Source organism: Zalophus californianus, chromosome 4 (genome assembly GCF_009762305.2).
Source record: "Zalophus californianus isolate mZalCal1 chromosome 4, mZalCal1.pri.v2, whole genome shotgun sequence".
Classification (NCBI taxonomy): domain Eukaryota; kingdom Metazoa; phylum Chordata; class Mammalia; order Carnivora; family Otariidae; genus Zalophus; species Zalophus californianus.
The window spans coordinates 162,546,373-162,572,396 of NC_045598.1; the positions used below are offsets into that span (position 1 = coordinate 162,546,373).

Genomic DNA, 26,024 nt, shown 5'->3' on the forward strand with positions numbered 1-26,024 from the left:
TTGGGAAACCTATCTGAAACAGGTGAAGGGTCACACCTTTCTTCCATGCTCATCAGTGGGCATTTTCAGCTTCCTCAGGCTGGCACCAGCTGCCAAGCAGGGTTCAACCTCCAGTGAAAGAAACACTTCTCCGGAGAGTAGCTACAGACACAATGTGTAAGACTTAAAAAAAAGGACATGCCATAGGGGTTACAGTAGGTGCTTGAATACCTGGGGGCACTCTGACCAGCTGTAAGCCTCTTGCCGTCTTACTTACAGGTACTAATATGCTAGTTATTATGATCAGATTATTCTAAAATTAGAAGACTCCCTATGAAAAACCTACTCTTTCAGGAATTCTGTTCACCCATAACAAGCTGATTTTATTAGGGAAGTTCCTTCAGGTTAAGGGTTATATATGCTTTTGACTTCTCTTAACATGCTTCGCATAGTGTGCCCACGGTAAATGTTGAAGAAACCGTTTCATTAAACAAATGAATAAGCTACACGATGAAGCTTTTCCTCTACCAGATTTCTGAGATAAAGTAGTCCTTCCAAAATATTATAGAAATTGCACTTTATCCTGACTTACTGCCTTAACATTTCAAATAACAAGTGTATAAAATTCACATCCAGTTAGACAACACTAGTTATGGTTGCTATGGTAATGGGCTCAGAGCCTATAAGCAGAAAAAAAATAATTCCTTTTGGGCATGATATTTATGAATGTGTCTGGTTACATGGCAAGAGTATTTTCCTTTGGCTTTTCTTTAGAGTAATTTATATATTCAGACAGATGATCCTTTATGCATATAAGTTCTCCCTAGGAAGAGAGAAAGTAAATATGTGAAGTTTTTTATACTGAAAATATCTAGTATGGTTATAACATGGATTTAATTCTCACTTATAAAGAACTTAATTTCAGATAAAAACCACAGGAAGAAATGTATATTTCATGGTGAGGAGGTGAGTAATGAAATGTACAGTAATGTACATTTGTTTTTAACCAGAGTTGTGGGCATGTCTGATATTTTAAAGGGCCAGAGGTGGTCACCGGGGGATCCAGGAGCAGCAGTTTGATTAAGAGATTAAGAGATTAAAAAGCAACAATTGAGACACACGTGCACCCAAGTGAATTTGAATTGATGGACAACAGTAAATCTCTATTTTGAACAGGACATTTATCATGAAGAAGCTTTAAAAATACTTACATTAATCATACAGGAAAGAACCAAGCTGACTTAGAGGAAGGAAAAAATAAAATACAAAAGATTAGTTAGGAGATCCTTATGAGAATTCTGGTGTGCTAAAATGATAGACACTGAAAAGAAAGAAAGGAATGAACTTGGCAACAGACACCGTTATGAGCAAAATATCCCATAAGTAGTGAGAAAAAGCACAGAGAGGGTAGGATTGTGGGTGCTTTCCTTTAACAACTGTTTTTTCACCCTCTGTCTTTAAAATCAAAGGGGGCAAAGGAGGTAGGTGATGTGCTCAGAATGAAACTTTAAAAGCTTCTTTCCCCTTTTTTATGTGTAACTAACAAACATGTCTATTTCTGGTTGCTGATGAGAGAAAATTCACTCCTGTTTTCCTGGAAGCTCTATTCCCTGCTGTGAGCTGAAAGAAGATTCTACTGGACTTGAAAATGATAAAACTTTCATTGATCTGCTTTGTTTCCAACACATACATTTTGCAAAATAATCCTATAAGGCAGGAATTATTAATCTGATTTTGCAGATGAGAAAACCAAGGCTCAAATGTGTTCAAGCCATAGCTATAGTTCATGTTATAGCTGAATGAATTAGGCTTTGTTGGTTCAGTGTTGTTTCATTTTTAAGTTTTCATGTACAAGGCAGATTGTATTGTACATATGACAAGCTGTTACTTGAGTGAATCTTAACACATTTACCCTTAGAAATAATAAATGGCCTTACATTGCCAGATCTACTCAGATCAAGTCTACTTAACTCATAATAGAGCTGAACTGTATTATAGCTCTAATAACAATGTGGCCAAGAGGTATTACATGGTTGTACCTCACTACTGAAACACAGAAGTGTTTTCATTTGAATCCATTTCTTTTTTTTTAAAGATTTTATTTATTTATTGATAGAGAGATGACAGAGGGAACACAAGCAGGGGGAGCAGCAGAGGGAGAGGGAGAAGCAGGCTTCCCGCCGAGCAGGGAGCCTGATGTGGGACTCAATCCCAGGACCCTGGGATCATGACCTGAGCCGAAGGCAGACACTTAACGACTGAGCCACCCAGGCGCCCCCAATTGAATCCATTTCTAATAAAGGACATGGATTATTTTTCTCTATTCCTATCTAGGCATCTTCCGAAGGTTAATTTGGTTAACTCTAAATTGTTCTTAAACCTTGGGTCTTCCTGTATTTAGCAATAAAAATCACTATAGAGATACATTATAGTAATATTTATGATGGAAAATATTTAGATGCTTCACAGAGAGTCAATTTTATTTTAATAGAAAGGAAATTTAAAAAGCTGCCTCAGATTTGTCGGTCTCTCTATTAAACATCTGATCCTAACTATTAAATGGTGATGTGGAGATTAAAAAATAAGTTATAATTTTTCAGAATATTAAAATGTATGATTTTGAAAGCGAGCACAAGTCTCTAGAATAGAAAGACAATAAAACAATCCATTAAAATTATCATCAGAATATCCTTTGCTCTCAAACGTATCTATTCAAAACCGTCACTGTGAGCTCCAAGGCTTTGTTTTGCTTGCTCAAGAAATGAATGTGACTTTATAATCTGTATTCAACCGTGGACAGCTGCTCATTAATAAAAAGCCATTAAAGACCAAGTCAGAACAGCAGGTCTAAAATTATGCTTGAGGAAAAAATCATCCCTTTAGTGAAAAGCCAGAGAATTGGGTTAGGGAGATTGGGAAGCACTGGGCTGTGTTTGCAAGGTCTGCCTGAACTACTACTGGGCAGGGATGGGAGGTCAGTTGACAAAACACTACTCAGACCAACGGGGAGAACTCGGAACAACAAAACCTATAAAGCTTTGACTTGGGAGATTAAATGGTGAGCTGGAAGCTGTTAAAAGTGAATAAATCAAGCTGGTGATTAGGGATTGGGCAGAGGCAAATCAGAGACCTTAAAGTGGGCAAAATGGTCTGAATAAAGAGCAGGTAGAATTAACTGTTAACATATGGAATACAGGCAATTCAGAAAGAAATCTTTGATATACCAAGTCTATCCCTTATGCTCCTCCCACTTGACATTTGGTGGTCCCTATCCCTACTCCACCCAAGCCTTGGTCAGAGGACTGGACTTCAAATTGCACACTCCCAAGAGGTGGTCCCCATGAAAGATCCCAAATTATTGGCACCTATGATCCCCAATTATGGAATTATTACTCAGTGACTAAAGATGATTTTAAACTATTATTTCATAGATATTTTTAAAGTAAACTAAGTTTGCAATCTTTGACAAGTTTTGTTTTTTAGTGTGTTGGAAACAAATATTCACTACTAGTTGTTTCTAGAAAAATATATCTTTTATTTCACTTGGAAATGGCAAATTTAATAAAGAAAACTGAAGAATGAAGAATGAAGAAAAATATCATAGGGATATAATAATTTGAAGCAAAGACATACCTTTGAAAACGTTTATGTCAAGATGTAGCCTATTTTGGATTATTGATTAGAGGAATCAAAAAAAATTTGGAGACTTTTAATTCTTCGAATTTAGGCATTTGAAGAGATTAAGGTTAGAACAGGTGTTTAAAAGACTGCAGAGGATTTAGTGGATTTAGGGAGGCGTAGTAACTGGGAATGATGATGCAATAGTGCGGTGGTGGTAGTAGTAGTAGTACTAGTACTAGTACTACTACTACTACTACCCCTACTACTATCACTACTACTACTAGTAGTACTACTAGTAGTGAGCAGTTAGCAGCAGCTGCGGTAACAGCTATTAATCTGTGTATGTTTGCTATGTGCCAGGCTCTGCCCTAAGAGCTTTGAAAGGGTTAGCCATCCTATGAAGTAGGCGCTATTATGGTCATTTTACTGATAAGGAAGCTGAGCTTTAGAGATGAAATAATGTATCCAAAGTTACATAGAATCATTCTAGAGCAAGAGTTATAAACATTCTCTTCCTTCCCCTCTTGGGGATAAACAAGGTCAATGACTAGAAATGTGGTACAGATTTGGAGTGCACGGGTGGGTGGATACTAGAACGTAAGCGGGTAGATGGAGGCTGGTCAGGGTGACAGGACAAGACAGTTGTAGCGAAAAAGGTAGAAAAACATGAACTGCTTTCAGCCTCTCACCATGCAACAGTGGAGCCGATAGTTTAAGAGCCCCTCGCCCATAAGCAAAGAACCTTGGCCTTTTCATAGCATACGGGATAAAAAGAAGACAAAAAGTAAGAGACTTCAAAGGGAGAACCATAGAAAAAGAAAACCTTAGTTTGAGAGAATGGCTAGCCTGCGAGGCAAGGGAGGAACAAATGCAGGGACAAGGTTAAGTTCCGTTTTTTAACCTCTAAAGGAAATTCAATCAAAGTTACTTGGAGGAGGCAAAGTCCTGAATTAAACTCAACGTTTCGCACCCCTAAAGTGGAGAAATGATTGAGATCTGGCCTCCCGACAGCCAAATCACCCTGAGAAAGCCGCAGCTCCCTCAATTTGGCAACCTAAACACTGCTTTCCCTTGGTCCCATCAGGCAGGGGGAGTCTGTGGGTCAAACGAAAAGGGGCATGGTTGGCGCGGAGGTACTCTGCACTGAAAGTAGGGCAACACGTAAGGAGCCCATGCACTGTGCAGCAGAACAGCCTGTACAGCCCGCAACGGTCATAAAACACCAACCCCTGACCGAGCCTCCGCCACAGCCACGCCGGCCGCCGCTCGGCCCGCCCCCCAGGCGCTCATTGGCTTAGCCCAGTCGCCGGACCCTCAGACTCTCGTCTATTGGGCCAGACAGGATCTGGGCGGGGTGCGGAAGTGAGGGCCTGGAGACCACCGAGAACCGCCTTCCAGGAGGGCGAAGTGGGAGGGGTTGGGGGAGGGTTTCCCGAGGAGGGGGCGGCCATGGCAGCTGCGCGGAGGCAACGGCGGCTGCGACGGAGCGCGCGCCCGGCTTTGAATGAGCGGGGCTGGGACTGAACGGGCGGAGCGCGAGTTCGAGGAAGCGACCGGCAGTGCGCGTGCGCGCGCCTTGTGTGCGCGCGCGGCCCGCGGCAGTCGGAGCCTCCGCCGGGCGGGCGGGGAGGGGGAGGGGCAGGTGAGTGTGTGCGACTCGCGCGTGCCCGCGAGGGGCTTTCCTCCCCCCTTGCCCCCCAAACCCAACCTGGTCCTTGGGTGGGGTGGGGGTCTTCTGCTTTTGCCTGGTTAGCCCTCCTCTTCGCCTCGCACTTCCCGCCCTCCCACCTTTTCGCCTCTCCACCGGGTTTCTCCCTTCCACGGCCGCCTGCCACTCTGGGGTACTGTTTCCGGGTCGGAGTGACCTCTGGGGTGAAGGAACTGCGACTGGGAGCGGGCCCCGAGCGCGCAGCCCTCACCATGCCGCGCTCACGCGTGGGAGACACGCCTGCGGGACGCGGGCGCAGAAACCATCCAGTCCCGGAATGGGCCTCCAGCAGGGAAATTTGCTCGTCCTTCCTGCCCCCCCCCACAGGCCTTGTTGCTTCCCAGATTTTTCCAAAATCCAAATCCCAACCTACCCTGCACCCACCTCCAGCGGTTTAGAGCGTTTCACAGAGCGCCGAGTGTATGGCGTCGGATTGTGCAACCTGAAAATGCTCTTGTCTTTTTTTCTCATCTGTACAGTGGGTATGATTTTTTTTATCATCCAATTTCAGGTGGGTAATCAGAAGTTAAAGCATTTTAGTTATGGAACTCTTGCCTTTTGAGTCATTCAGGAGACCTTAACTCTGCCCTCGTAAGAGTTGGTGTCACATATTTGAGGGCCTGACTTTGAGTGGCCAGAGATGGTGCAGTCCACTTTACAACCCGCTCCCACATTGTACATTTAGTTCCCTTTCTCCTTGGTTTTTCACGTAAGTGAGTTCAGGTAAATTTTATTTTTGGAGACTTGCGATAGTCCTTAATCAGCTTGAGAGTTACAAACAATTTGAGGCTGTTCTGTATTGTACTAAGTCACATGGTTTTTAAAATTTTGGTACTGAAAAATTTCAGACATATTTTTAGAATTACAGCAATTGAAGACTTACTTACTCTAGTGTGTACTAAAAGATTTTGGCGTGGCTTGTTTAACAAATTGTGATACAGTGACTACTGAAAGGGTCTCGCCCGCAGTTTACGGGGAATTTCAAGAAAGAAAGATATACTTAATCTTGCAGCTTCTAACGCAGTGTATTTTAAAATTGTAGGTGAATCTTCCTCACTTGACCTAGCTGAGTTCTCATTCCTGTTGATTTCCTAGAGAGGTCATTTCTCCAAAAGCCTTGAGAATAGGTTGCTTCATAATTCTGATCCTTTTCCTGCTATATCTCAAGTTTTTGTATTTTCCACCTAATTTTAAAGGAAATTTTAATTTGAAAATTAGGTTATATTAGCAATTCTCAGTTTTAGAAAGTATTTTTAAGTAACCAAAGTGCAAAGTAGCCTAAGATGCCCATTTAAATTGGCTACCTAGAGAGCATTTCAAAAATCAAACTGAGGGGGCGCTTGGGTGGCTCAGTTGTTAAGCGTCTGCCTTCAGCTCCAGTCATGGTCCCGGGATCCAGTCCCGCATCGGATTCCCTGCTGGGCGGGAAGCCTGCTTCTCCCTCTCCCACTCCTCCTGCATGTGTTCCTTCTCTCGCTGTGTCTCTCTGTCAAATAAATAAATAAAATCTTAAAAAAAAATGAGGCAATGAGTATAAAATTAAAAGGTTTATCAAACGGGATATGGTGTGAGGAGAGCCTAGGCTTGGGGTCAGTCTCTTTAAATCGTGGGTGAGTAAATCCTCTGGAGCCTGTCAGCCACATGTGTTAAATGGGTATAGTGGAATTTACCTCCTTTGTCCTTAGAGGATTCCAGTGATATGATAGAAGATACATTGTCTAGAACTATGTTTTGAACATACTGAGTGCTCAAGGAACATTAATTTCCCTTCAACAAATAGTTGAGTACCTGCTGTGTGCTTGGCATTGGCTAAGACCTAGAAATACCAAACTGAGCAAGACTGATTGGGGCCCTGTCTCCTCAGTCCTTTGCATTGTCACTAGCCTGTGACAACTGAGCAACAAACACTTGGTTTCTCTGTATTGGGTTAGTAGTTTTTCCCATTACCCAGGGTAGCATCTGTTAGATAGTAGGTGCTAAATATATATGTTTGTTGAATTGAATTGGAACATTAAGTAACTGTGGCTCCTAAAGAATATTCCAGCCTGCAAATCAATGTAATTGATAAAATAAAAAGTTCTGATAGTTAACTTGATTGCATTTTCCCCATTTCATTGCAACCGGCTGGAAAATTTAGTCTGGAAATTATAATATCATCACTGAATTAGTAAGAATGTTTATTGTTAGTGAGATGTTCTTGGCTTTTGAATTAAATAGACCTAGGTTTAAATCTGAGTCATTGGTTGTAGGAGCATGGAAACGTGTGCTTACTCTCTGTGCTTCAGTTCTATGAAATGAGAGCAGTAGTATCTATGTCATAAGATGGTTTTATGGGTTAAGAGACATAATTTTTAGATCATGCTTAGCATATAGGAGTTGGTCAACGAATATTAGATCCTTTTGATAATTACAAAAGCAAATTTTCTGAAGAATGAGGATATTCTTAATTGCTACGAAGAGAATTCTATTCTCTTGTCAATAATAGTCCCATTTTCTGTTTTTCTGTTGGACAAAATTTTAAATTTTGTTTCCGGTTACCATTGAAGTCATTCAAGTTGACAAATACTGAACAATGACATACAATAATATTTGTGGCAAGGTGGTGACAGTGGTTACCAAGGCTCTATATGAAATTTATTTTCAACTCTGCATTCATGTATGTATCCTGAGACCCACTCCTCTCCCCAGTCCTTAAATATTAAATGTCTTCTCCCTTCAAAACTTACTGATTGAGTATTTCCTCAGTTCTGTCCCCTTTCCCCCCAAGTGCCACATTCCATACAATCTCTTTTCTAGCTATCTTATTTTGTTTATAATTTTTATAAAAATTTAGCCTGAATTTTCATATAGGGAAGTTTGCCTTCTTTTGGTTAAGAGTTTTATTCTTGACAAATCAGCTTTAAAATGGAACTTTTATTCATCATCTTAACTGTCAGGTCGTTCTAGTCATAATGAAGTAGTTAAACCTTTCAGGTGTTACTTTGCAACTGATAACTGGAGGTACGAGATACACAAGATCCTCTGGGGAAGGATTGTACGGGGCAGATAAGGTATATAGAAATAACTATAGTACGAAGTAGAGAATGTAAGTGTGGTAAGAGAAAAATACTGGAATTAAGAAGACTTTATAATAGGGGCACGGGCACCTGGGTGACTTAGTCGATTAAGCGTCTGACTCTTAGTTCCGGCTCAGGTCAAGATCTCACGCATGGGTTCTGGGATCAAGCCCTGCACAGGGCTCTGTGGTCAGTGGGGGCTCTGCTTGAAGATTCTCTCCCTCTGCCCCTCCCCACACTCATTCTCTCTCTCTTTCTCAAATAAATCAATCTTAAAAAAAAAGGTTTTATAATACCCCAGCAAGAAGTAATAAAGGCTTATGCTAGGGAGATTGCAGTGGAAATAGGGAAGACTATAGGCAGTATTAGGAAATGGAGTAAGGCCTTTTGGCAGTTTGGACATACAGGGCTAAGAGAAAGGAGAAGTCAAAATTGTTGCATTTTTTTAAACCTAGTAAACCACTAATTGGTTTCTTTTTTTTTTTGTCAGAAGTATTTAAGTTACTTGAATAGTGAAATTCTTAAAATTTTTTTGGTTCATACTCTTAGAGTCACTGTTCTTTCCATCCTTGCAATTAGTATGTCAACTCCAAATATAGGCATTCAGTAAATCATTGAGCTCATGTGGAGATACAACCTCAATGTATGGGCATTGCTAAGGGAGCCTTTTGGAACTTTTGTTACTGTGAAGAGTCTGCTTGGCCTTTCTACATTTGTAATTCTAGAAATAAAAAGAGCTAGCTGTGTGTTTTGCCCTTCTTTGAAGGGAATGGCAGTAGTGGCTCTACAGAATAATTAGGATCAGGTATCACAAGAGTTAACTGTGTTTCCTTGCTTTCTGTTTTTGTTTTGTTTTTATATTTTTGTTTTGAACTTTTATATAAGGCATAACCTACAAACAGTATATGTAGTATACTGGTGTTGCTATTACTCAGACTGAAGCATAGAACTATATGCCTATAGATATAGGCATAAAGTTGTTTGTAATACTTTCTCAATACCCTTTTAATATCTGCAGACTCTGGTAATGTCACCTCTTATTTATGATATTGGCATAATTCTGTTATTAGGGACTTACATATTTTGGATTATTATGTGCTTTTGATTTACTGACCCTTTTATCATTATGAAAGGACCATTTTTATGCCTGCTAATAATATTTTCTCTGAAATCTATTCTTTGACATTGAAATAGTCACTTCAACTTCTTTTTGATTAGTGTTAGCATGGTGTATTTTCCCTATTCTTGTCCCATCTGTTTTTTGTTCCCCTTTACCTTGTTTTCTGTTCTCCCCTGCTTTTTTCTGTTTTTTTTTTTTTTTTTTTTTTTGGCTCCCTTTTCTGTTGACTATATTTTGTCTCCTTTGTAGTCTTATTAGTTTAAGTGGAACTTGCCCCTTGGAGAATATGATTTAATTGATTTACTGGGGTTAGACCCAGGTATCATTTCTTTAAAGGATCCCCAGATATGTGAACCACTGGACTAGATGATCTCTATTGTTACTTTCAAGTTAGTAGCTGTGTGACTTTGGGCAAGTTATTTGACCTCTCTTAATTTAATTTCCTCATCTCTAAAATGAGCATAATAAAATGTATCTATCTAAAAGTTAAAAATGTTTAAAAATATTTTGAATAGTACTGTTATGTTCATGTGGTTCAAACTTCGAAAGGTACAAAAGATTCAATATATACTGTTTTATGCTTTTTTGATTTTTTAGTAGAAAATAATACATAAATAGGTAATTGAAATTCAGTTAAAAAATATTCTGAGAATATTTCAGAAAGACTTTTTTCCTCTCATCTATTGAAAACTTAAAAATCTTGTTTCTTGGGGGCACCTGGGTGGCTTAGTCATTAAGCATCTGCCTTCGGCTCAGGTCATGGTCCCAGGGTCCTGGGATCGAGCGCTGCATTGGGCTCCCTGCTCCATGGGAAGCCTGCTTCTCTCTCTCCCACTCCCCCTGCTTGTGTTCCCTCTCTCTCTGTGTCTCTCTCTGTCAAATAAATAAATAAAATCTTAAAAAAAAATCTTGTTTCTTGAATTGTCGGTATAATTTACATTTTAATTTTAAAATTTACTGTGTATGGGGCGCCTGGGTGACTCAGTTGGTTGAGTGCCTGACTCTTGATTTTGGCTCAGGTAGTGATGTCAGGGTTGTGAGATCAAGCCTTGCATTGGGCTCCATGCGTAGCACAGAGTCTGCTTGAGATTCTTTCTCTCCCTCTGCCTCTCCCTGCCCCCTTGTCGCATGTGCTCTCGCTCTCTCAAATAAACAAAAGCCTTAAAATAAAATAAAATAAAATTTACTGTGTTATATTTGTGGTTTCTGAAGAAAAGTAAAAAATGTCTGATTTTCAGAGCTCATAATAGGACCTTTCAGCTTGACTTGAGAATGGGAATATAGCTTATGAAATCAGCTAAGTGCATTTATTTTTATGCTTTTTCCACAGGTTTTGATTTCGACCATGGCTATCACACAGTTTCGGTTATTTAAAGTTTGCACCTGCCTCGCTACAGTATTCTCATTCCTAAAGAGATTAATATGCAGGTAAACAAATTTTATGTTCAAATTGACTTGTTTATCTTCTTGCTGGTTTTGGATGCCTTCATAATTACAAAAAGGCAGGGCAGACTATACTTAAGCTAAATAACTTGATTATAGTATTCATTCGTTACTGTCTGGTATTTTTTTTATTATTTTCTGTACTTCAGATCTAGAAAGTAGAGTTTTACTTCTTTTCATTCTTTCAAATTCTCACATCTTTAATTAAAATCATATTCTTATTCCTATAGAATTTCAGAAAAAAGCAGACCAATTTTCATTGTAATAAGACAGTTTTTATGTACATAATTATTTCATTACCAGAATGTTTTAAGATGGTTAGGTGGAATTAGGAATAAGTATTTCTTTATATACTATAATATGAATGTTGTTTTTGTATTTAAAAAAAAACTTAAACGGAAAAACCCCACACAAAATAGATTTTTGTTTTTGGTCTCTTAAATAATATTCCAGAATGTGGAATGTGGACTGTTTAGTCCTAGTCAGATAAATCATTCTACTTCAGTAAGTCATCCAAAGATTGGAATTCCTTCTATTTTGTCACACAGATATACCGTAGAGCTATAGTTCTGTAGTTCTATACTGTACCCTAGAACTATGTGCAGAGGCACTTCAGGGCTTCACATTAAACTCACAGGGGTATCATCAGTATTTTTTTAAATTTCTAGCAAAACACAGTGAATGGGATAGTCAATATCTGTTAAACGCTGCACAAACTACTAGCTCAAGGTAGTTCACATTTGTAACATTAGATAGTGCAGCATTACTTTTGCAGATATTCTCGAATGTTTGAGATAAGTTTTTGTTTACTTGTATTTTTAGTGACCTGTCTTTGCAAAGTTAAGATTTAGGTTGTAACTAAAGCAAGTACTGAACCTAAAATTAATATGGAACAGAAAGTGAGGACGGTAGTATCCAATCTGATTTTGAGTTTTGAGAAGCTGTGCAGTATCCAGTAGCCCCACACATATGTTTCATTAGTGATTGTGGTTCTTTAAGAATGAAATCAAAATACAATTTTTCTTTATATGTAGTATTTTTGCAAATGGCTGCTGTGTAGTTAGGACATAAATAAGTATTAAATTGTTTGGGTCTAACTATGTAATCAATGGAACTGTTAGGTATTTGTTTTGGCCAGGAGTACTGTGAAAAAAAAAAAAGTACTGACACACAGAGGAGGGTATAATAAAAGAGGAAGTAGAAAGCTGTCAGCTCTCTTTTTTAGCGGACTTGATTTAGAAGTTGCACACAACACTTCTATTCTCAAGCTTACTGTCTAGAGCTTAAACATATGCTAAGGATCATATGACCACCTAGCTTCAAAGGAGGCCAGGAAATATATTCTCTGGCTAAGTGGCCATTTATAACTATTAAAACTCTATCTCTCATTCTCTCTCTCTTAAATAAATAAAATCTTAAAAAAAAAAACCTCTGAGGATTAAGGACATTTATTGTTAGAAGTAGAGTGATTTGGGATTTTTTAAAAAATAGGTCCATAGTATGGCAAAGGAAATGAGTGGATGAAATAGAGTGCAGATGATCACTGGAGGAAGAAAGGTCAAGAAAGAAATGGAAAATTTTGGTGACTATAGAACTTACCCAGGAAGAAGACCGGGTTTGGGAAGTAGGGAAAATAGTGAACTAAGTGCTCAGATCATCAGAGCGTGAGGAGGAATGGCCAGAAATTCACCAAGTAAAGTAGGGTAAGACTAGGTATTAATTCCCAGAAGGTTAACAGCAGATAAATTATGGGTGTTTTTCTCTTTACATATGTATTTTCTAAAACTAAAATACTTTTAGTAAAAGAATGCATTTGATTTAAAAAATATTAAGGACAGTTGTTGCCACTATAAATTTCACAATAATTTATTTAGGATTGATTGTATGTTCACTTTTAAAGAAAACTGACTTGTTAGAATAAGCTTTTCTTACGTGTCAGAAGGAACCTAGATCCTGTGTTCTAAAAGTAGCAGGTCCACATCATAAATTTTGTAGTAGACTGTGTTTTCTATTTATCCTTTAAACAAAATATGATTTTTTTTTTTAAAGATTTTTTTTTTATTTATTTATTCATGAGAGACAGAGAGAGAGAGAGAGGCAGAGGGAGAAGCAGGCTCCCAAGGAACAGGGAGCCCGATGTGGGACTCGATCCCAGGACTCTGGGAGCGTGACCTGAGCCGAAGGCAGACGCCCAACCAGCTGAGCCACCCAGGCGCCCTAAACAAAATATGATTTCTAATCTTGTAGTAAAAATAACTAACTTTACCAGTTTGCTCTAAGTAGATGCTGTATAGATTATTTGAAATGAAGTAAGTGATTAATCATTTATAATAGCTACCATTTTTTTCTTTTTTAGTATATACTGGGCACTTAGTGTCTAGCTGCTTTAAATATGTTATTTAGTTAAATCTTTATAACAAACCTGCAAAAGTAGGTTTGAATACCTACATTTTGCAAATGAGGATATTGAAGCTGAGAGGCCTGTTGATTCTAACTAGACTCATAATTAATAGAAGTAACATTTAAAACTATGGTTTACATAGTTTCCATAGCCCATGCTTTTAGCAATTGAGTTATACCTATTTTGTTTAATATAGTGCTTCTCCGTTATGAACAATGAATTATGGAACACTACACCAAAACAAATGATGTAATATATGGTGATTAACATAACAATAAAAAATTTAAAAAAAATATAGTGCTTCTCCTACTAATCCTTATCAATTACAGTTTAGTTCAACCCAGTGATTTTCAAACTTTTAATAGTTTGATAGGTAATCTTACCAAAAAACCAAATCAGTAAAACAAACAAAAGCCAAGCCATCCTGGTTAAAACGGCATAGGTGGGGGCGCCTGGGTGGCTCAGTTGGCTGAGCATCCAACTCTTGGTTTGTCTCAGGTCATGACCTCATGGGTCATGGGACCGAGCTCCATGGGGAGTCTGCTTGAAGATTCTCCCCCTCTACTCCTCCCCCTGCTGTTGTGCATGGGTGTGTTCTCTCTCTCTCTCAAATAATCTTAAAAAAAAACCCCAAAAAACAAACAAAAAAAACCACACACACACACAAAAAGGGATAGGTGTCCCAGATCTTCACCAACAGAGCGTTCGAAGGAATATGGTTTGAAATTACTTTGCATTTTTGTTTTTGTTTTTGTCTTTATATGCCTCCTGAGTTTATCTATAATTGTGAGTCCTAAGCCAAAAGCAGTTTTGTTGTCCTGTCCAAGATTTTAAACACATTTAAAAGATACTTGATGCATGCCTTTTCTTTTCATATTTTGATGAGCAACTCTTAATTATTAAAAATAAATAATTGTAAAATTATACCTTTTTTTTAAAGATTTCATTTATTTGACAGCGAGAGAAGGAACACAAGCAGGGCGAGTGGGAAAGGGAGAAGCAGGCTTCTCACTGAGCAGGGAGCCTGATGTGGGGCTCGATCCCAGGACCCTGGGATCTTGACCTGAGCCGAAGGCAGACGTTTAATGACTGAGCTGCCCCGGTGCCCCATAAAAGACCTTTTTTATAAGCTTCCAGTTACTGTCCATAGTGCTTTTACCCAGGCTTGTTTTGGTAATTATTGAAATAAGCTATTTCATTTTTATTTTAGATCTGGCAGAGGACGGAAATTAAGTGGAGACCAGATAACTTTGCCAACTACAGTTGATTATTCATCAGTTCCTAAACAGGTAATTTTTGTTTAAGTTTGAATAAGTGCTCCAGAACCATGGTTTTCAAACTGGACTACAGACTATTAATTAGTATGTCAGGAAGTTAATTTGGTAGTCAGGTCAGGCTTTTGTTGTTGTTATATTTTTTAATTCTAAAATTTTTATTTGGTTCTTCACAGTATTTTCTGTTACTTTGCTGAAATTTTCTATTTTATTTTTCCATAGGTTTCAAGAGTGTTTGCTTTTGCTTGTTAAAGTATTTTTATAACCATTTTAAGTCTTAGATAATTATAACATTTGTGTTATCATTCCATGCAAGTTGAAATTTACTGATTGTTTACTGAATAATTTTGGGTTGTTTCATGGACATTTTGAATATTATATTTGAGACTCTGTCTTATATAAATCCTATCAAGAATTTTTTTTTTTTTTTTTTTCAATCAGGCAATCAGCCTGGTTAGGCTTAGAATGCAAGTTTCAATATTCTTTCTGTGGACTGTAGTTCTAAATGTCAGTTCACGTTTTAAAGCATTTGCTTTTGTTTCGTTTTTTGTTTTTTAATGGATAGAACCAGTTGTCTAACTTCTAGTAAAAGTAAGTGTTTTTTTAAACTTTTGATCTAGTTTTGGTATGTTTTATAAAATTTTTATTTTCCTGTTGGTCAAAAAGTTTGAAAACCAATGTTTTAGAAAGCCTGTTTTTCTAATAAATGATGAATGAGATGTTAAATTACCCCTTTGTGGCTGACACTGTTGATGGATTCAATGAAGACCGATGTTGAAGAGTGGACTTCCTGGGACGAAGACGCCCCCACAAGTGTAAAGATTGAAGGAGGCAGTGGGAATGTAGCAACACAACAAAATGCTTTGGAACAACTGGAACCTGACTATTTTAAGGACATGACACCAACTATAAGGAAAACTCAGAAAGTATGTAAAAGATTGGTTTGGGAGGTTAAATAATTAAACTGTTTTTCAGATTCCTATATTTAAATCAGACAGTATAATTAATATTTGTCAGAAAGCCTATTTCTAATGATCAATTTGTTGTGTTTTTTAACATATTAAACAAGCTTATATATTCAAGTGACCTAGACATAGATCTAGTAAGTTGCACCCCCAAGTCTTTTAAAGTTATATTTGCATTTGCTGAAATCCAACAGTAGACTAGATTCTAGACTGCAGTCTCTGCTATAGAGACTAAGCTGATTAAGATGAAGTTCTGACCTTAAAAGAGTTCACAGTTTAGTGATGACTACAGACTGATAGGTGTAGTTTCCATTGTTTGTAACCATTAATAAAACTGATGTAGGACTCTCAGAATAATTGTTGTGGGCTTATGTTAGTCGTCCACACTTTGCTTAATCCCTTTTGAATTGGATATGGAAGATCACTTAAAGGTGGAGGGAATTATTGGGAAAAGAACAGTAGCTAAATATTTTCCTTTCTTTTTATCAAAAATAGTACATGTACTTTTTAAAAAAAAAATTAAATCAAAGAATATAGAAGAGCTTATAATGAAAAGCAACAGCCAGTTCGACTTCTCAGAAGCAACCACTGATAACTTTCCCTGTTTGGGCTTATACTATTGTTGTTTTTTTCAAATCATATCTATATATAATATGCTTATGTTACTGTGCCTTGATTTACTAATCACAGACATTGTCCATTGACTTCATACTATGGTGGATGAGGGTTTATTTCATACTACCCTCACTGCTCTTCCCCCTCTTCCAAATATTATGATGCTGTTATTCCAGTCTACCTCACTAGTCACTCTGCTTTTTTTTCTAAAAAAAAAACAAAAAAAACAAAAAAACATGCTTAGAGTTCCATTTCTTGTTCAGGCATGCATAGAAAATATTTCTTAAAAACACACTTTATAAAATGAGGACATTATTTATTCCACCCTTTCCTAATAGGGCTTCTCACCCTCTTCTACCTCCCAACCATTTTCAGCTATAAATTTATTTTTACAATTTCAAGGCTGATAACATTTACATTCTGTAATCAGTTTTGTTTTTGTTAAGTTGTCCAAATGACTCCGTGCTGAACTCAAACTCAAGGAGTTTGCATGTCTTAGTAGATGAATACCTTATATTTTGGAAGTATATTGCTGCTCTTAAGAGGAACCTAGAATATTTCAATAGTACCTTAATAAACTAGTTAGACTGAAAATGTTTTTAAGCTACAAAGCTAACACTCCTGCCTTGAAAGAGCTAATGCATTCATAGATGACCATATGAAGAGAGATGGTTATACTTTAGTAGAATGTGACACGTGTTCTTATTTAATACGGTGACTAAAAGTGCCAACTTATATTTTGTGGGTCTCAAGAGAGAAGAGGAAAATTTGTTTTTTTAGGAAAAGTAAAATGGGGGGCACCTGAGTGGCTCAGTTGGTTAAGCGACTGCCTTCGGCTCAGGTCATGATCCTGGAGTCCCGGGATCGAGTCCCGCATCAGGCTCCCTGCTCAGCAGGGAGTCTGCTTCTCCCTCTGACCCTCCCCCCTCTCATGCTCTCTCTATCTCATTCTCTCTCTCAAATAAATAAAATAAAATAAAATCTTTAAAAAAAAAAGAATAAGTAAAATGGAATTTTTCTTAGTATGTAAGTGATTTGTGTGACAATTGCCTAGGAATTTTGATAGTCTTTACAGACTTAAAAAAAAAACCTTTACATTATAAATTTTAAAAGAAGAAAGGTAGGACATATTTGAAATAATTACAGAATACTTTGGTCACTTAATTAGCTTGTCTGTTTTTATAGATGCATAAAATATTCCCATAATTCTGTTTCAATTTTTCAGATCATTATTAAGAAGAGAGAACCATTAAATTTTGGCATCCCAGATGGTAGCACGGGTTTCTCTAGTAGATTAGCCGCTACACAGGATATGCCTTTTATTCATCAATCTGTAAGTATGTTAATAATATATAGGCAAGGGTTTTTGTTTTCTTGAAAAAAATCAAAATGAATTGAACATAATATTTGTATTTCTGTGCTTCAAAACAGGCTTAGCAGATGAGAGACGTTAATCTGGAGTTTTGCAGTCTTTTCCTTTTATGAGATTGTAAATTACATCGGCTACTAAGATCAGTGTCCCAATGTACACATAAAAGACAAATACAATATGTACTTACAAAATGTGACCTTTAGGGGTGCCTGGGTGGCTCAGTTGGTTGAGTGTCCAACTCTTGATGTCGGCTCAGGTCATGATCTCAGGGTTGTGAGATTGAGACCTGCCTTGGGCTCTGTGCCTAGCACAGAGCCTGCTGAAGATTCTCTCTCTCCCTCTCTCTCTCTGCCCCTCCCCTTTTCACACACATGTGCACACATTCGTGCTTTCTCACTTTCCTTCTCTAAAAAAACGTTTTAAAAAAATGTGACCTTTAAAGAGATTACCACTGAAATTTAAACTTAAAAGCGGGTTATTTTTAAGTGAGTCATGAATTGTTTCCCTAGTAGAGTATACTTACATTTAAAGTATAATTTGACTTGTAGTAGGTTTGACTTAAATGCATCACTTTGAAGGACAAAAAGTAGTGAGGAAAGTATATAACTGTGGTTCTCAGCCTTGAAAGTATCTGAGAATCAGTTTTGAATTTTCTTAAAAACACCAATGTCCAGGGGTATGTGGATGGCTCAGTTGGTTGAGTGTCTGCCTTTGGCTCAGGTCATGATCTCAGGGTCCTGGGGTGGAGCCCCGCATTGGGCTCACTGCTTGGTGGGGAATCTGCTTCTCCCCACTGTTCGTGCTCTCTCTCTCTCAAATAAATAAATAAATAAATAAATAAATAAAATCTTTTAAAAAAAATTTTCAGTCTGACGCTCTAGGTAGTCATCATCATCAAAGAACTCTCCATAACTTTAAAAAAAAAAAAAAATGTCCAGACTTCTCCCCAGATCTAAGCTTAAGCATGTTTTGATTGACTAATTATTGATTAGTAATTATTGACCAATTTATTATGTTATTATTATATAACAACCCCACATTTAGTGGCTTAAAACAGTAAATATTCTTTATCTCATATAGTATCTATGGATTGGGAATCCAGGAGTGACTCAACTGGGTGGTTCTCGCTCAGGGTTTCTGAGTTTCCAGGCAAATCATTAGTTGGGGTTGTAGTCATCTGAAGGCTTGACTGGAATTGGAGGATTCATTTCAAAGGGGCTCACTTTACATGCCTGGCAAATTAATGCTGGTTGGTTGCATGAAACCTCAGTTCCTTGCCATGGACCTCTCCATAGGGCTGCTTGAGTTTCCATACAACATAACCGTTGACAGTCCCAGAACAAGCAATCCCCGAGAAAGAGAAGGCAGGCAGAGGTGAAGCCACAATGCTTGTTTATGACTTAGTCTTAAGTCATTGTCACCTCCACATTATTTTATTCATTGGATGTTAGTCCCTAAATCTAGCCCACATGCAAGGGGAGAGGAATTAAGCTCTACCTCTGAAGGAAGAGTGCCAAAGAATTTGCAGACATAGTTTTAAACCACCACATCGGCCTATCTTATTTGTTTGTTGAAACTGCATGGGTGCTTCAGAGGCCCCGTCTCTCTAAGGGACCCATGTTTATGTATGTTTTTAATTCATTGGTCAGAAATTATTCCTACTAATGTGAGACAGGGTGCTTGGTGCTAGTACTATAGTGGAAAGTAAGAGTCCTTCCTTCAAAAGAATGCATTCTAGTAGGGAAGGTGTAGTATTAAATAAATGATTGCACATAAATTTTGATAACTCCTAGCGTTTACTTTTTTATTTTTATTTTATTTATTTATTTGAGAGAGACAGAAAGAGCATGAGTGGATAGAGGGAAAAGAGTCTACTCTGTGGCTCAATCCCAGGACCCTGAGATGACTTGAGCCAAAGGCAGACGCTTAACCATCTGAGCCACCCAGGTGCCCCTACTCCTGTGCATTTACATCATGCTATGAGAGCACAGTAGCACCATAGATATTTCTCTAAAGTAGCACAGCATGTTTAATTTTTTATTTTATATTTCTAAATTTTATACTTTATTCACATGTGTTTGATCCATATTGGTAAAGTGGTTCAGACTTATCCAGTGAATTTGTAAATGTTTGCCACTTGTAATTATAAGTTTTTATAACACTAATATAGCTCATTATGACGTTGTAAATATATAACTCCTCACAGAGTTGGAAAGGGTAAATAGGGTAGATGGAGAATGTCTCCAATGCTATTTCCACATATTTTCCTCCCAGCAGACGAAATAAGGGGGCATTGTTTAGGAGAGAATGGTAAATCTACTGCACTTTGTTCTCCACTCCAAAAATATCTTACCACCCATTCTACCAATTAGGTTCTTCTTTTAAATTCCACATTCTATTTTTTTTTTCTGGAGTTTAATCATTTGTATTGTTGTGATAGCTTTTTATACTAGGGATATTAACTTTTTTCTGTCATCTTACAATTTTTTGGTTTGTTGTTGCCTTTATAATTTGGTTTAGATGTTTTTGATGGGCAGATATGTTTAGGGTTTTTTGTTTTTTTGTCTTTTTAAGTAGGCTCCATGCCCTGTGTGGAGCCCAGTGCGGGGCTTAAACTCACAACCCTGAGATCAAGACCTGAGCTGAGATTAAGAGTTGGACACTTCACCAACTGAGCCACTCAGGTGCCCTATGTTTAGTTTTTATGTAGCAACTCTATCCATCTTATCCTTTAAAACTTTTTAACTTGGAAGGCCATCTCTACTAAAGGATCAGATATCACTCTTTTTGTGGTTTTAGTTCACTTTTTTTATGTCTAAATGTTTTATATACAGAAAGTCAAACACCTCAGTGGAAAAATGGATACACTTACAAATAAGAAATAGACATAGCCTGATAACATGAAGAAAAGTTTGATCTTATTAGTTCTCAAAGAAATCGAAAGTAAAATAACAAGACACCATTATCAAATCTTAACCAATTAGCAAAGATGAAAGAAGGCTATTACCAGTATTGACAAAGGTACAGGGGAACAAGACTTCCACCTGTTGCTGCCAGTAGGGTAAGTTGGGATAGTTTTTCAAGAGGGTCATTTGTATTTTGGTTCAGTGGCTTGAAAAAAAATTCATTTGATGTAGGTATTTTACTTTTAGAGACTTACATTAAACAGATAATCAGAAATACACTAAAAAGTTTTAACAGAGGATGGTATTATGTTTATGGTTAGGCGGAGAAAAACCGCACATTTTATTTCAATTTTAAGTGTAAGTGCTCAAAAGAAAGTGTAATAAATCTATTCATAGATTGGTGCCAGTTATTTTATGCTCATAGTCACTTCCGCACCTAACTAAACATTCCAGAATAAGCATTTTTATTGGTTTGTGGAAGAAAAAGTGGACTTTCAGAGGTCCAGCCTGGGGAATATTGGAAAGTGTAATGGAAGAAATAGTGGAAGGCCAGCCTACTGAGATCAGGTAAGTAGGACAGGCAACAAAAGTACAATGGGGAAGTACTCGGGGAAAGAGCAAATTTTGCCTGATCTGTTGTTTTTGCCTTGGACCCACCTAGTAAGAACCACTGAAAAATCTATAAATTACTTATGCTTAAATGAAAATGGCTGTGCCAATTTGGAAACTTCGGGTCCTCCGATTCATCTCAGCACAGAGTAGTTAGGCATCTCTAATTCCATCTCCAGTCAGTCTCTTCTCTTGCCCCCACCCTGTCCTTTCACTAAAAAGAGAGAAACAGAAAGAAGAAATGTTCTATTCTTGTCCATTCCAACTTAAAGTAGGCAGAAAAAAAAAAAGAATCAGTATAAAACATAAAATAGAAGAAAGCTGGACCTGCCCAGGACCGTTGAGTACTGAAAGTCAATGCATCACAAGAAACAGCTCCGTTCCAGGCAGACCAGGGGCCTGGTCACCTGGGCCTTACAGAGGACGTGAAGAAGGCACAGGGGAGTGACAGGGTCTGCGTCATGTTATAAAAGATACTCTTCTTGACTGCTAAGTGGAGAAAGAGGAGCTCTTTACTATCATAATTTTGTTTTGTACTTTGTTGTAGCCTGAATTAGGTGACTTAGATACCTGGCAGGAAAATACCAACGCGTGGGAAGAAGAAGAAGATGCGGCCTGGCAAGCAGAAGAAGTTCTGAGGTATTTTAGTTATACTTACGTTATAGTTTGAGTAGAAGAACTCAATTTGTTCATGTTGCATTTGAGGTCAAGAAAGCTGAAAAGTTGTGTTTTTCTTCATTCTTTCTCACTTGAGCTTAGGTAATATAGGATTTTTAAATTTCAGACTGCATATGCTATTTATATGATTAAAACCTCACAGAAACTTAGAATTTAAAGCATTATAGGAACAAAAGAGTAATAATGTTATTAATGGCAAATTAGATCTTCTATATATATATACATCATATTATACTATTTGCTTTGTATTCCATTCGCTGTAAAACATAGTTATCTCTTGAAACGTGAGCCACCATTATATATTCCTCCAGGTCAGAAATTATACCTTTATTTTTGTTTCCCCATGGTCTAGAATACTGCCCAGCACTGCACATTCGGATGGAAATAACTTATATAGCACTCTACATTTGTATATATAGCTCAGTTGATGTACTCAACTGATGCCCTGTGAGGTAAATAATTATGTCAGGTACTATCCATTCTACAGAGAAGAAAATACTATTCCTGAGGTCTTCAAGTTTGTGTTTTTTGGTGTTATATTCTTATTTCTTTGTTTTTGTGAGCAAATAAACTTAATTCTTGCTACTGCTGCATTAGGTCAAAGAGTAAACAAAATATTTACCCTAAAAAAGTTTGTGACCATCATCACTGGTGAAAAGCTCAGATATTTAAATGTATCTAAATTATTTTTTTATTTTTAAAGATGATATAGTAAAACACAGTGATGTAAGTTTTTTATCTTAAAAGATTGTTTTTATAATAGGGATAGAAAATAAATAACAAAACAACTGATTTCATTTTTGTGTTTTCCCTTCCTGTCTTCGTCAGTTAACTACAGTTACCTTAAACAGCCAGCAGAGGGTGCGGTTGAGTTATGGCTGACTTTTTTTGGTCTGGTCCTTCCTATTTTCAGCTTTTTTTTTAAATAGGGATGTATCACTTTTTAAAAGTCAGTAAAGTTGTGAGAGTTTTAAATATTTAGTTTTTATTTAATTATTATTCACTGTAAAAGGACTTTTTAAAATTGTAAATGGCAACATTTATTTTGCATGGATTATCAAAAAAAGATAAGTTATCTATTTCTTTTACTCTTTTTTGGATACATCATAGATATAGAAGTCCAAGTGTTTTAGAACATTTTCAGGGGTTCTAGTGCTTTTTAGTGTCATTAGCCACAGGATAAAGGAGAGGGGCCTGTTCATTCTGAATCCAGTAATCTTAACGACAGCACTATAGAGTTGATGAGTTCACAAGTATCTTAATACCCACTGTACCTTTTTTCCACGCTACCCTCTTGCACTCTGAACAAAACAAAACAAAACAAAAACAAAAAACAAAACCCTAAACCTAGTGTTTTATGTTATATGACAGCTTAGGAGAGGGAACCTATCAGTTGGTAATACGCATGCTTCCTGCTACCATTTGCATAAATTAAAGTCAAAGACACTTGGACGACTCCTGCGCTGTTACTGCCCCCGGAAGAACACTGCGAAGTTTTGAAGTGTGGTCACGCTGTGTGTCCTCTCAGTCTGTTTTCCATTGCCACTTTTAATACTGCCAGTACAGTAATCCGTAAAGTTAAGGAAGGAGATTCTGGTACTTCAGTAATTCCGGGTGTGTATCTGGAGAGGGAAAACAGATTTTGTCTGCATTCATCTCTAAATTGCCTCATTTTCCAGGAACATTAACTGTTGATGTTTATGCTTTAACTAATAACCTGGTGAAAGCTTGATGATCTTGTTTGTTTGTAAGCTAGCCAGCTCTTTATAATTCTTTTCCAGCTCCCTTTTTGCCATGGGCATTTTGACTTTTTTAGGGGGCACATTATCAGTTTTGCTAGGAAGTGATCAGAGCTAGTGAAAAGTAGATTTCTGTTAAACTGTTCTTCTGAAACTTTAGTTAATTGATGGTGAAGGTCAAAATATTGCCTAAAATAAGTGTCTCTACTTTCTTGAATTTTGGTCATACACAACTCTGCTCACTCCCACTTATAAATATGTTGAGAATGGTATATATGTTTCACTTGCCAGAGTCCCCTTTGAGCTATCCCAAACATAGGTAATCCACACTGGATTCTTCTGTTTTTTTTTTTTAAAGATTTTATTTATTTATTTGAGAGAGAGAATGAGAGATAGAAAGCACGAGAAGGAAGAGGGTCAGAGGGAGAAGCAGACTCCCTGCTGAGCAGGGAGCCCGATGCGGGACTCGATCCCGGGACTCCAGGATCATGACCTGAGCCGAAGGCAGTCGCTTAACCAACTGAGCCACCCAGGCGCCCCTGGATTCTTCTGTTTTATAACCTCCTGTTGCCCATCCCATGTGTAACTGTGACCTACAGCTTCCTCCCTCAACCTTGCGTGCTTCACTATTTTCTCGTGCCTTAAACCTTAGATCCGGGACCAGCTTCTGTTCTTTGTCCTATCTCGTCACCCCCCCTGCTACTTCCACTCTCCACACAAGTCAATCAGTAACAAAAGAGAGGCCAGTGGTTCTAGCTCAGTGGAGTCAAGGAGGGGCCAGGGAGGAGGGAAGTATCTCATAATGTATAATCAGCAAGTACCCACTATTCTGCCCCTTCCTCAGTAGAGCTGGCCAAATGCTAATCCTTAAATAGATTTCTAGCTTCCAGTTGGAAGGCTTGTGCTTCATTTGTTTTCTTTGTGCATTGTGTTCTGCACATCTGTGTTCTTGACTTCCTTCAGCAGAGTGTTTCTAACTATTATAATAACAGATTTAGTCCTCAACATCAGGCTTTTCAGAATGGTATCAAAAAGAAGGTGTGGTCCAATGGACGTAGTGTTTTAGTGAAAATAATCTGAAGAAGAGGGATTAGAAGATGTGGGTTCTTCTCCTTGTACTTAATCTTACGACTTTGGGTAAGTCACTTAGCCTCTGCCTCATTTTACTTATTTGTAACATAGAGACAACACTCTTTTATTTTGCAAGTTGTGTTCGGAGGATTAAAAGAAACACTGTTTTTGAAAATCTTTGAAATTTTCAAAGCAGTGAGAAGAAAGATTTTTCGAACTTACATTTGATGTTGGTAAAAAGGCACCGCTATTTCTTTCTGGAATTTATTTGCCATTTTACCTGTGTGGTATTTTCTAAAAGTAAAAATAGGAATATGTTCCTTTTTAGGCAGCAGAAGATAGCAGACAGAGAAAAGAGAGCAGCAGAACAACAAAGGAAGAAAATGGAGAAGGAGGCACAGCGGCTAATGAAAAAGGAACAGAACAAAATTGGCGTGAAGCTTTCATAATGGATGTCCGTCACGTGTCATAGTGCCAGTAAGAGAGAGATGAGCTCCACGACTCAAGCAACATTTATATGGATTTAAGAATATTTTCAGAATACAAACACATTGCTTGATTTTAATGCATTCATCAGACCATCTAGGAGACCAGGATTCTCTCAAAGTACCTTGAGCTCTTAGTGACTGAGACTCAAAAACAAAAAAAGACCTACGAGGCAATATTTTTTTTCAACATGCTCCAAGTGTAAGACAATTGTTTGCTGTAAAAAATTATTACAAATGGAATATACCAGTACCTCTTCTAGCTAGTGTTTCTAGCTAAATAAATGGATGTAAATAATTTTATGGTGGGAAAGAACTCTGCTCTCTATAATGCTTTCCTTCATTGTGCATAATGATAAAATAAATAATTTTAAATATTCCTTTGTTTCCATGATTATCTGACCTAACTCAGACAAACTGCAGGGCTTTTAACCTCTTTATTTTTGTTGTCAGAAGCTGGTATTGGCATACATTTCTTCTAGTTTGAACTGGTAATGTTTATGTTTAATATGACGTTAAGGAATTTGATGACTTTGGTTTTCAAGAAAATGACATTAAATGCAATAATTTTATTTATCATAAAGATTTTATACATCATTGTTTTCTTTTAGATGGTGTTGTAATGGTATATATATTTGTAATTTATACTGCATGTATAAACATTGAAAATCAGCAAAAATGACAAATTTGTTTTGCATTATTTTAACTTGTGAATTTTAAAAACTAGTATTAGTAATTTTTTTCCTTTTGTTGTAGATTTTAAGATGTTACAGTGTTTTAAGTACCTTAGTCCCTCCGCCACAAAAGCCATTAATTTACAAACGCAGAAAGCCTTCGGTTCTAATATTTCAAAGCTTTCAGATGATTTCTGTATCAACTTTATATATCTGACATAATGCAGTTTACTGTGTTGTTGGCTAAGATAATACTGATTTATTAGATTTTAAACTGAGATAGGAATAATATTTTTATTTGGGGGTGT

The 26,024-nt window shown here is 37.4% G+C and overlaps 1 protein-coding gene across 4 annotated transcripts; it reads left to right on the plus strand.

The window, feature by feature from the left end:
* The first annotated feature begins 5,015 nt into the window (after positions 1-5,015).
* Positions 5,016-25,197, plus strand: EBAG9 (estrogen receptor binding site associated antigen 9). Of its 4 annotated transcripts, none has more exons than XM_027575062.1 (7): positions 5,016-5,242; positions 10,815-10,912; positions 14,539-14,617; positions 15,355-15,528; positions 17,408-17,515; positions 21,617-21,708; positions 24,886-25,197. In XM_027575062.1, the coding sequence occupies exons 1-7, from the start codon at positions 5,105-5,107 to the stop codon at positions 25,004-25,006; spliced, it is 810 nt and encodes a 269-aa protein (XP_027430863.1). In that variant the 5' UTR covers positions 5,016-5,104; the 3' UTR covers positions 25,007-25,197. The 4 variants fall into 4 exon arrangements, with proteins under 4 accessions (XP_027430863.1, XP_027430870.1, XP_027430849.2 ...); XM_027575069.2 differs by having other exon boundaries at positions 15,370-15,528; XM_027575048.2 differs by lacking the exon at positions 5,016-5,242 and adding an exon at positions 5,516-5,819.
* Positions 25,198-26,024: the final 827 nt, after the last annotated feature.

Bases quoted from the DNA above. Each gene is read 5' to 3' on its own strand.
- EBAG9 (XM_027575048.2), top strand. From the start codon at position 5,586: ATGGGCCTCCAGCAGGGAAATTTGCTCGTCCTTCCTGCCCCCCCCCAC. The intron at 14,618-15,354 runs GTAATTTTTGTT...CTGACACTGTTG, and splicing joins ATTCATCAGTTCCTAAACAG to ATGGATTCAATGAAGACCGA. The intron at 15,529-17,407 runs GTATGTAAAAGA...TCAATTTTTCAG, and splicing joins CTATAAGGAAAACTCAGAAA to ATCATTATTAAGAAGAGAGA.